We start from the raw sequence: 12,022 nt of genomic DNA, 5'->3' as shown, positions 1-12,022 counted from the left end.
TATTTCTTATCAAAACTTTAGTATATAAAGCATTTTAAACTAATGAAGTATTCAGATTATCTTTTTATTTTATTGTAAATCTATATAAATGATTTAAATTCAGTTGATTCTGTATTGATATAGTCAGTAGCTTCCTTCTCAATCTTTCATTGCAGCCGTGTTTATTCCTGCCTTGTTAATGTGTTTCAATTCATGACATTTTTCCATAACGATCTCATAATCTTCAACTGTAAATGTCTTATAAATCGAATTAATATTTTCCCACACAGTTTATAAGATATATAATATTTTCTTTGTATATGTTGAAAAGACTATAGTTCGACAGTCTCACCCCTGTCTATTCCGCTTTTATTTTGAAAAAGCGCTTTTCTTCTTCGGATGTTTTTTATTACGCTAAACTTCCCGCTACACTTCACAATGTGGTGCTCACGTATCGTCTGAAGAACGGTAAAAAACTTATAACCATTTTTAGTTATTTATCACGCTCATCCATTTGAATCGTATAAAGAAAGAGTTTACATGGTGATTTACTTTATTATTTTGTATTGCTCGTACATGTCATTTCTTAGAGCTTCGAACTGTGATGGTGTGTGGAGCTAGAGAGCATGTTAGCTGATGGCAGAAACTCTTTGAATTAGCGCCCTTGGAGAAGCGGAATGAGGTATGAAGGAAAATGTGTGGATATTATTGTCAGAACGGATTTTAAGTTAAAGAGAATGTCAGTACTTAATTTGATTGTGAGTTTATTGCACATGCTATCAATATAAAAACATATTTTATTTCATGTTGGTAATTTGTTACAATTATTTGTATTGTGTGTAAACATGATTCATATGTGAAGCTACATAGAAGCATTTTGTATTTCTTCTATTCTGTAGTTTTCATGGTGCGTCGTGCTCGTTGAGAGGAATAAATAAATTGACACCCGTTTGAAACTCTCTGCGTCTTGATGAATATTACCTAGAGGCCGCTATATCAACATTAAAGTGAATTGTGCTGATCCTCGTGAGAAGTGAATCAGACTGATGATGCTTTCCATGTTGTGTTTGGTGCACATGTCACACCTTCAGGTGCACGCGCCTCACAAACTCTGGATCAAACCTGAGTTGAAGGAGAAAGTTTATACCAAGTGTTGTGTTACAGCAGAACCTGATCTAAACCAGCTTATGTTTGTCTGGTTTTGTCAACTCAAAACTTCCTCTGCAACTCAGTGTTTGTTCACCTCGCTTCGTGATACAGGTCAAGCTCCATTGATGATGGCTTTTTATAGTCGTGGTGCACACGCTTAACCCAGGGTCAGCCCACACAGAGTAAAGAGAACGAACCCAAATCAGCTGTTCTGAAAGCAAAAACTCAAAGTAGCTGAAGCCAACTCTGAATTCAAGGCTGAACCTCCTTATTGAAACGGGTCCCAGGTGTTTTAACATTGAGGAGGTGTCATGATTTGCCATCACACAATACAATTGACCTTTGACACTTTCCTCCACTCATCTTATAATGCAAGCCCGTAGGCAGGGGTGGTTCGAACGAACCCCCCCTCACTGCCAAAGGTCCAGAATTTAAGTTGTTGCGAATGGTGCGAATTGAAAAATCTGAACTTTGGCGAAAATTCGCGTAGCATTAACCAATCAGGAGCTTGCTCTAGTTGGGCCGTGAGCGAGCGTCAGAAGCCCCTCCCATGACGCGTCTGTAATGAAGCGAATTTCACGCGCGAACGATGCGAGTAAATTCAAAATGTTCAAGCGTCCAACAACATGCGAATAGCGCGATTTACCGCGTTTGGTGTGAACACTCTATGAGACATTTAATTTTTTTATAAATATAGTCCTACAGTTTCACTTATATCATGTCTATATTTGATAATAAATATTGGCTTTCAGACCCAAATTTCGCTAAATTACTCACATAGCCTAATTATTTGTTAAATTCATAATGTACTATTGCGATAAAACTGACGTGCAAACCATCAGAAAATTTCAAAGGGACAACAAAATGGCCAAGCGGTTGGGAAAGAGAAAGGTTAATTAATATGCATAAGAATTATGTTTTGAATTTGAGTAGCACTAAACTATTAACTATTAATAAACTGCATTAGGAGGCATAATAAATACATTTCAAATCAAAATTAAATCTCCACAATAATTCAAGTAGTACCTCCGGCCCATGTAATTTTCTGTTACAAACCAAACGGGCCCCCCATTAAAGACATGGAGAATTATGTGGCCCTTGCAGAAAAAAGTTTGGGGACCCCTGGTCTACAATATAATAGCCATATAAACGTAGCATAATTATAATAATAAAACATAGCAAAGAGGCATTGACAGAGAGTCAAGAAATTATGATGAGAATAATAATAATTATTATTTCAGTAAAGTTCATTTAATCTATTCTGTGTGGTCTTTAATAATAGTGTGGTCTTTAAACTTATGAACTGTGTATGGACTGACAAAAGTGTTACATGAGGAAGCAATTTGACAACAATACAATAAATATTTAAGGTGCATCCAAAAGCATCCTTGTTAAAATACCAGCAGACATGCTAATCCAGCACAAATTAGTGCATAAAAGGTCACCAAAATGAAGTATTTGAACCTCATAATTAAATACAAAAAGAGGAGAAAAACTGCAAAAAGGTCCACTTTTGAAGAAATAACAGCTTACAGTTTTACCAGGAGTGTCGCTTCTCGTAAGTTTTGTTATTTGTGTTTCATCATCTTTTCCTTCGCTTACTGTAGCTTGTTGATTTTAATTGACGTTTTGAAATCTCATATAATCGTGTTAAAATGGTGTTTTGCGTTGTATGAGTGTGAAGATGATTGTGATGTTGTGTTATATATATATGTGTGTGTGTGTTAGGAGAGTTTGTATGTATGTGCGAGTGTTATATATATATATATGTGTGTGTTAGGAGAGTTTGTATGTATGTGCGAGTGTTATATATATATGTGTGTGTTAGGAGAGTTTGTATGAATGTGCGAGTGTTATATATATATGTGTGTGTGTTTTAGGAGAGTTTGTATGTATGTGCAAATGTTATATATATATGTGTGTGTTTTAGGAGAGTTTGTATGTGCGAGTGTTATATATATATGTGTGTGTTTTAGGAGAGTTTGTATGTATGTGCGAGTGTTATATATATATATATGTGTGTGTTTTAGGAGAGTTTGTATGTATGTGCGAGTGTTATATATATATGTGTGTGTGTGTTAGGAGAGTTTGTATGTATGTGCGAGTGTTATATATATATATATGTGTGTGTTTTAGGAGAGTTTGTATGTATGTGCGAGTGTTATATATATATGTGTGTGTGTGTGTTAGGAGAGTTTGTATGTATGTGCGAGTGTTATATATATATATATGTGTGTGTTTTAGGAGAGTTTGTATGTATGTGCGAGTGTTTTATATATATGTGTGTGTGTTAGGAGAGTTTGTATGTATGTGCGAGTGTTATATATATATGTGTGTGTTTTAGGAGAGTTTGTATGTATGTGCGAGTGTTATATATATGTGTGTGTGTGTTATGAGAGTTTGTATGTATGTGCGAGTGTTATATATATATGTGTGTGTGTGTTAGGAGAGTTTGTATGTATGTGCGAGTGTTATATATATATATGTGTGTGTTTTAGGAGAGTTTGTATGTATGTGCGAGTGTTATATATATATGTGTGTGTGTGTGTTAGGAGAGTTTGTATGTATGTGCGAGTGTTATATATATATGTGTGTGTTTTAGGAGAGTTTGTATGTATGTGCGAGTGTTATATATATATGTGTGTGTTTTAGGAGAGTTTGTATGTGCGAGTGTTATATATATATGTGTGTGTGTGTTAGGAGAGTTTGTATGTATGTGCGAGTGTTATATATATATGTGTGTGTGTTAGGAGAGTTTGTATGTATGTGCGAGTGTTATATATATATGTGTGTGTGTGTTAGGAGAGTTTGTATGTATGTGCGAGTGTTATATATATATGTGTGTGTGTTTTAGGAGAGTTTGTATGTATGTGCGAGTGTTATATATATATGTGTGTGTGTTTTAGGAGAGTTTGTATGAATGTGCGAGTGTTATATATATATGTGTGTGTGTTTTAGGAGAGTTTGTATGTATGTGCGAGTGTTATATATATATGTGTGTGTTTTAGGAGAGTTTGTATGTGCGAGTGTTATATATATATGTGTGTGTTTTAGGAGAGTTTGTATGTATGTGCGAGTGTTATATATATATGTGTGTGTTTTAGGAGAGTTTGTATGTATGTGCGAGTGTTATATATATATATATGTGTGTGTTTTAGGAGAGTTTGTATGTATGTGCGAGTATTATATATATATGTGTGTGTTTTAGGAGAGTTTGTATGTATGTGCGAGTGTTATATATATATATATGTGTGTGTTTTAGGAGAGTTTGTATGTATGTGCGAGTGTTATATATATATGTGTGTGTTTTAGGAGAGTTTGTATGTATGTGCGAGTGTTATATATATATATGTGTGTGTTTTAGGAGAGTTTGTATGTGCGAGTGTTATATATATATGTGTGTGTTTTAGGAGAGTTTGTATGTATGTGCGAGTGTTATATATATATGTGTGTGTTTTAGGAGAGTTTGTATGTATGTGCGAGTGTTATATATATATGTGTGTGTGTGTGTTAGGAGAGTTTGTATGTATGTGCGAGTGTTTTATATATATGTGTGTGTGTTAGGAGAGTTTGTATGTATGTGCGAGTGTTATATATATATATATATATGTGTGTGTGTTAGGAGAGTTTGTATGTATGTGCGAGTGTTATATATATATGTGTGTGTGTTAGGACAGTTTGTATGTATGTGCGAGTGTTATATATATATGTGTGTGTGTGTTAGGAGAGTTTGTATGTATGTGCGAGTGTTATATATATATGTGTGTGTGTTTTAGGAGAGTTTGTATGTATGTGCGAGTGTTATATATATATGTGTGTGTTTTAGGAGAGTTTGTATGTGCGAGTGTTATATATATATATGTGTGTGTTTTAGGAGAGTTTGTATGTATGTGCGAGTGTTATATATATATGTGTGTGTTTTAGGAGAGTTTGTATGTATGTGCGAGTGTTATATATATATATATGTGTGTGTTTTAGGAGAGTTTGTATGTATGTGCGAGTGTTATATATATATGTGTGTGTGTGTGTTAGGAGAGTTTGTATGTATGTGCGAGTGTTATATATATATATGTGTGTGTTTTAGGAGAGTTTGTATGTATGTGCGAGTGTTATATATATATGTGTGTGTGTTAGGAGAGTTTGTATGTATGTGCGAGTGTTATATATATATGTGTGTGTGTTAGGAGAGTTTGTATGTATGTGCGAGTGTTATATATATATATGTGTGTGTGTTTTAGGAGAGTTTGTATGTATGTGCGAGTGTTATATATATATGTGTGTGTGTTAGGAGAGTTTGTATGTATGTGCGAGTGTTTTATATATATATGTGTGTGTGTTAAGAGAGTTTGTATGTATGTGCGAGTGTTATATATATATATGTGTGTGTTTTAGGAGAGTTTGTATGTATGTGCGAGTGTATTATATATATATGTGTGTGTGTGTTAGGAGAGTTTGTATGTATGTGCGAGTGTTTTATATATATGTGTGTGTGTTAGGAGAGTTTGTATGTATGTGCGAGTGTTATATATATATATGTGTGTGTGTTAGGAGAGTTTGTATGTATGTGCGAGTGTTTTATATATATGTGTGTGTGTTAGGAGAGTTTGTGTGTATGTGCGAGTGTTTTATATATATGTGTGTGTGTTAGGAGAGTTTGTATGTATGTGCGAGTGTTATATATATATATGTGTGTGTGTTAGGAGAGTTTGTATGTATGTGCGAGTGTTTTATATATATGTGTGTGTGTGTTAGGAGAGTTTGTATGTGCGAGTGTTATATATATATGTGTGTGTGTGTTAGGAGAGTTTGTATGTGCGAGTGTTATATATATATGTGTGTGTGTGTTAGGAGAGTTTGTTTGTATGTGCGAGTGTTATATATATATGTGTGTGTGTGTTAGGAGAGTTTGTATGTATGTGCGAGTGTTTTATATATATGTGTGTGTGTTAGGAGAGTTTGTATGTATGTGCGAGTGTTATATATATATATATATATATGTGTGTGTGTTAGGAGAGTTTGTATGTATGTGCGAGTGTTTTATATATATGTGTGTGTGTTAGGAGAGTTTGTATGTATGTGCGAGTGTTATATATATATATATGTTTTTGTGTTAGGAGAGTTTGTATGAATGTGCGAGTGTTATATATATATATGTGTTTTTGTGTTAGGAGAGTTTGTATGTATGTGCGAGTGTTATATATATATGTGTGTGTTTTAGGAGAGTTTGTATGTATGTGCGAGTGTTATATATATATGTGTGTGTTTTAGGAGAGTTTGTATGTGCGAGTGTTATATATATATGTGTGTGTGTTAGGAGAGTTTGTATGTGCGAGTGTTATATATATATGTGTGTGTTAGGAGAGTTTGTATGTGCGAGTGTTATATATATATGTGTGTGTGTGTTAGGAGAGTTTGTATGTATGTGCGAGTGTTATATATATATGTGTGTGTTTTAGGAGAGTTTGTATGTATGTGCGAGTGTTATATATATATGTGTGTGTGTGTTAGGAGAGTTTGTATGTATGTGCGAGTGTTATATATATATGTGTGTGTTTTAGGAGAGTTTGTATGTATGTGCGAGTGTTATATATATATGTGTGTGTTTTAGGAGAGTTTGTATGTATGTGCGAGTGTTATATATATATGTTTTTGTGTTAGGAGAGTTTGTATGTATGTGCGAGTGTTATATATATATGTGTGTGTTTTAGGAGAGTTTGTATGTATGTGCGAGTGTTATATATATATGTGTGTGTTTTAGGAGAGTTTGTATGTATGTGCGAGTGTTGTACAGGTGTGTTTGCACGCATCGAGTTTGTATGTATGTGCGAGTGTTTTATATATATATGTGTGTGTGTGCGGAGTTTGTATGTATGTGCGAGTGTTATATATATATGTGTGTGTTTTAGGAGAGTTTGTATGTATGTGCGAGTGTTATATATATATGTGTGTGTTTTAGGAGAGTTTGTATGTATGTGCGAGTGTTTTATAGATGTGTTTACACGCATCGAGTTTATATGTATGCGTGAAAAAGTGTACATGCATGCTTTACTAACATAATATGTATTGGTATGGATTTCACATTAGTGCGCACATGTTTTTCATATGTGTTTGCTTGAACATCCAATACTATACATGTATATGTGAGCAATGTATATGTGTGTATGCGCGCTTTTATATATGTATTCATACGCGCAGTTTGATTTACACCCTATACGGCGCCTCATAGTTTTTTACCCGCTAGGTGTGGATAAACTTTAACATTGTCTGCTGGGCCTTTTATTATTGTGTAATCATCGTTTTCTCACACGTGTCTGATATCTGTAACATTGGTCTTCATTCTAGTTTAAAAGTGTTTAATCTCTGAATGTGTTTGTTGTGATGTTGTTTTCAGGATGTTTGTGGTGTTTCTCTCTGTGACGTCACTGATCAAACATCTCCAGATCTTCTGCTTTCTGTCTGTAATGAAGAGCAGAAGACATCAGTGAAGCTGCTGGACTGTGAGATGGAGCTAAAAACTGAAATCAAAGAAGAACCGACAGAAAGGGGAGATGTGATTTATTCAGGTGTGTCTCTTCTCTTTATGTTTAACCAGTAATGACATAAAGACATGAACACTATTGTTTTAGTTTCAGATGCGCTCAGTGTATTTCTGTACTATGTGATATTGATCATAATCATTTTCTCTGTTCATTTTAGACCTGATGAAGGTTAAGGAGGAAAGTTCAGAACCAAATGAAATGGAGGAAAAAACTCATCATCTCATAACTGGAGAAGAATCTGAACAGACTTTCTCACCAAAGAATAGTCGAATAGCAACAGACACAGAATCTCCTACATGCACTCAGCGTGGAAAGATCTTCACTCGTAAATCCAAACTTAATGCTCACATGAGAATTCACACTGGAGAAAAGCCGTACAGTTGTGATCAGTGTGGAAAGAACTTTGTTTCTAAACGCAGCCTTCAAGATCACATGAGAATTCACACCGGAGAAAATCCGTACAGTTGTGATCAGTGTGAAAAGAGCTTCATTCGGAAAGGCACGCTTAAAGATCACATGAGAGTTCACACTGGAGAAAAGCCGTACAGTTGTGATCAGTGTGAAAAGAGCTTTGTTTCTAAACGCAGCTTTCAAGCTCACATGAGAATTCACACTGGAGAAAAGCCGTACAGTTGTGATCAGTGTGGAAAGAGCTTCATTCGGAAAGGCACGCTTAAAGATCACATGAGAGTTCACACTGGAGAAAAGCTGTACAGTTGTGATCAGTGTGGAAAGAGCTTCATTTGGAAATACATGCTTAAAGATCACATGAGAGTTCACACTGGAGAAAAGCCGTACAGTTGTGATCAGTGTGGAAAGAACTTTGTTTCTAAACCCAGGTTTCAATATCACATGATAATTCACACTGGAGAAAAGCCATACAGTTGTGATCAGTGTGGAAAGAGCTTTGTTTCTAAACCCAGCTTTCAAGATCACATGAGAATTCACACTGGAGAAAAGCCTTACACATGTGACCAGTGTGGAAAGAACTTTGTTTCTAAACGCAGATTTCAAGATCACATGAGAGTTCACACTGGAGAAAAGCCTTACAGTTGTGATCAGTGTGGAAAGAGCTACATTACAAAACGCATCCTTACTGCTCACATGAGAGTTCACACTGGAGAAAAGTATTACACGTGTGACCAGTGTGGAAAGAACTTTGTTTCTAAAGTGAACTTTCAAAATCACATGAGAATTCACACCGGAGAAAAGCCTTACAGATGTAGCCACTGTGGAAAGAGCTTCATTCGCAAAGACCATCTTAATTTGCACATGAGAGTTCACACTGGAGAAAAGCCTTACAGTTGTGATCAGTGTGGAAAGAGTTTTACTTGTAACTTAAACCTTAAGAGACACATGAGAGTTCATACTGGGGGGTGTTCTGGGCTCGAGCCGGTTCCAAGCCTGGAGCACTTGCTCTGACCAGGGTAGGGTGCTCCGGGTTCGGATAGATCCACAACACGCCAAATACGCATAACCTTCATTCACATGCTTTACCATCTATCCCAACAAGGAGCTGTTTATCAGCGAGGGCGAACTTGTGAAAACACACACAGCTGTGAAATCATATATGTGCTTCAAGTGTGACAAAACCTTCACTAGATCGGACCATTTGAAAAAACACCAGAGAGGTCACACTGAAGAGAAATCTCACCGCTGCTCCTCATGTGGACAGAGTTTTAAAGAATCAAGACGTCTTGCAGTCACGTGACGCAGGGATAAGCGATGGCAGCTTGAAACAGGCGCTCTTACTGCCTTTTGGGTCAATATCCTTAATACATCCTAAAACACGTTCAGATTTAGACATTTCTTTTTTATATGTTACGTGGATCTAAAAATGTCAGAGGAAGGCAAAAGTTCGTTGTCTGGCGGTAACTTTGAACAGAGAAAGCTTCGCTCGGCCGCACAGACTCAGCTCAGCATGTGCACGAAGGGACTAGCAGCTAGCAAAGATCCCACAGCTAGCACTGCTACGGAGCCTGATCAGCTTGATATGGCTCAGATTCACGGGATGCTGAGCAAGATATTAGAAGAAACGGGGGATCTGAAGGAAATTCGCCGGTCTCTGAGCTCTGTGGACACAAAGCTTTCCTCCCTCGTTTCACGCATTACGGAAGTTGAAGATCGAGTGAGCCAGCTAGAGGACGATCAGGCTAATATCAACGCAAGACCGGCCGCAGCCACTAAAGAGGACATACAACTACTGACAGACAGGTTGGCCGCAGCCGAAGATAGATCCCGACGCAACAACCTCAGATTTGTTGGGATACCGGAGGGGGCTGAAAAGAACAATGTTACTGCGTTCCTGAATGAGTTTATCTCAGCGACCCTTGGCATTGACCGAACCCCGGTGGGAATCGAGATGGACCGCGCTCACAGGATCGGGACACGGTCGGAAGCGGGGGACAAAAGTCATGGTCGAACGATTGTTGCGCGCTTGCTACGATATAAAGATTGCCAAGCCATCCTGGATGCAGCTCGGGAAAAGAAACGTCTGATGTGGAACGGCAAACAAGTTATGATTTTCCCGGACTACTCGAGGGAGACGCAAAGGAAGCGAGAAGCATTCTCACGCTGCAAGAAAGCACTCCATGAGCGTAAGATTAAATTTGGTATGCTTTACCCTGCACTTCTGAAGGTGTTCATCGGTGGACAGAGTCCACGGATGTTTGACGACCCGGAAAAAGCAATGGAGTACATCGAGAGGCGCTGAGAGGCACGTCTGTCTGATATCGTGTCAGTACGGACGTGTACTACTAGTCCTCTGGTATGTTTGTGGGCATGGACAGATCGTTTCAAATTACCGGCTCTGCTCGGCACAAATCGGATGGAAACTGACATTTGAGGTAATAATTTTCATGGCTGAGGCAGCTGTTGTCAGGCAAGGAAGGCCTTTTTTTTTTTTTTTTTTTTTTTTTTTTTTTTTTTTTTTTTGGTATGGAAATTCCTATGTTCTCCTCAAATCTAATATCTGAACATATTTGTGTATGATACCCAGGGCAGTGAGCTTTTAGGCTGCCCTTGTTCCATAAGTCACGGACCTAAGAGATTTTTTTTTGTTTTATTCTATTCATGTTCCCCCTGGTACTACTGTTCTTTGTGCCAGACTGGTTCGCAGTTTGCGGTTTATTGACATCACTACGGTGTTGGTATCATGTTTCTTTTCTTTATTATTTTTTATTTTATTTTATTTTTTCTTGTCAATGTATACAAGCCATGTTGCACCATGGATCTTATATCACAATAGAATGGCCACCTATCATACAGTAAAATATATAGAGAGTGCCTATGACTAGCAGTGGGAGGACATTATGTTATTCAACCTGGAATGTGAATGGTCTGGGCTGTCCAAGTAAAAGGAAGAAAATACTTGGACATCTGAAAAATGAAAAACAAGATGTAGTATTCCTGCAGGAAACACACTGTTGTGCACAGGAATCAGTTAAATTATGCAGGGACTGGGTAGGACATGTGTCCTTTAGTGCTGGGTCCTCTAAAAGTCGAGGAGTGGCCATATTAATTAACAAAGGCTTACAATTCAGGCTCAAGAGGGAGGTTAAAGATGAGGAGGGTAGAATAATTATAATACTAACAGAGATACAAGGGCATACTTTAATATTGGCCAATATATATGCACCTAATGTCGATCACCCTACATTTTTCATAGACTTGGAAAATAAGTTGCATGATATTGGACAGTACCCCATAATTCTGGGAGGAGACTTCAATAATGTTTTAGATCAAATCCTTGACAGAAGTAAACCAACATTAAGTAGAACGCCTAACTCTGTTGTGCTCATTAAGAGAATGTGTTCATCTATGGGTCTAACAGATGTGTGGAGGCTGAACCACCCAACGGACAGAGATTATACTTTTTATTCAGGAGCACACAAAGTATATTCAAGAATAGACTTTTTTCTAATTTCTAACTCCTTGCTGCCTGCCACATTATCCTGTGTAATTGATAGTATTCTGTTAACAGACCATGCCATAGTCAGATTACAAATGACCCCATATCAGGAAACAGAAAGATCACGGATGTGGCGTTTTAATTCATCTCTATTGCAGGATGTGGGATTTAAGGAGGATCTTCGGAACCAGATTAGGCTATATTTGGAGACCAATGTCCCCACAGCTCCCTCTGCCATAGTGGCCTGGGAGGCTATGAAGGCCTTTCTAAGGGGATTCATTATTCAATATTCTTCTCATAAGAAGAAGGTCAATGCTGCTAAACTCATAGACCTCGAAAGGAGAATTAAGAACACTGAAGTTAAATTAAAAAGGAATATATCTGAATCTAGTTTAAAAGAATTGACCCACCTTAAATTTGAATATAATATTATTATATCCAAAAA

The 12,022-nt window shown here is 37.0% G+C and overlaps 1 protein-coding gene across 1 annotated transcript; it reads left to right on the top strand.

The window, feature by feature from the left end:
- Positions 1-1,055: 1,055 nt before the first annotated feature.
- LOC306906641 (uncharacterized protein) lies at positions 1,056-9,423 on the top strand (the record flags this gene model as incomplete). The annotated part of the gene is made up of 3 exons (XM_079478240.1): positions 1,056-1,118; positions 7,520-7,691; positions 7,825-9,423. The coding sequence occupies 3 exons, from the start codon at positions 1,056-1,058 to the stop codon at positions 9,087-9,089; spliced, it is 1,500 nt and encodes a 499-aa protein (XP_079334366.1). The 3' UTR covers positions 9,090-9,423.
- Positions 9,424-12,022: the final 2,599 nt, after the last annotated feature.

Source organism: Barbatula barbatula (assembly GCF_947034865.1).
Source record: "Barbatula barbatula genome assembly, chromosome: 17".
Taxonomy (NCBI): Eukaryota; Metazoa; Chordata; class Actinopteri; order Cypriniformes; family Nemacheilidae; genus Barbatula; species Barbatula barbatula.
Note: the sequence above shows the minus strand (reverse complement) of the source record. Positions and strands in the feature narration are given on the sequence as shown.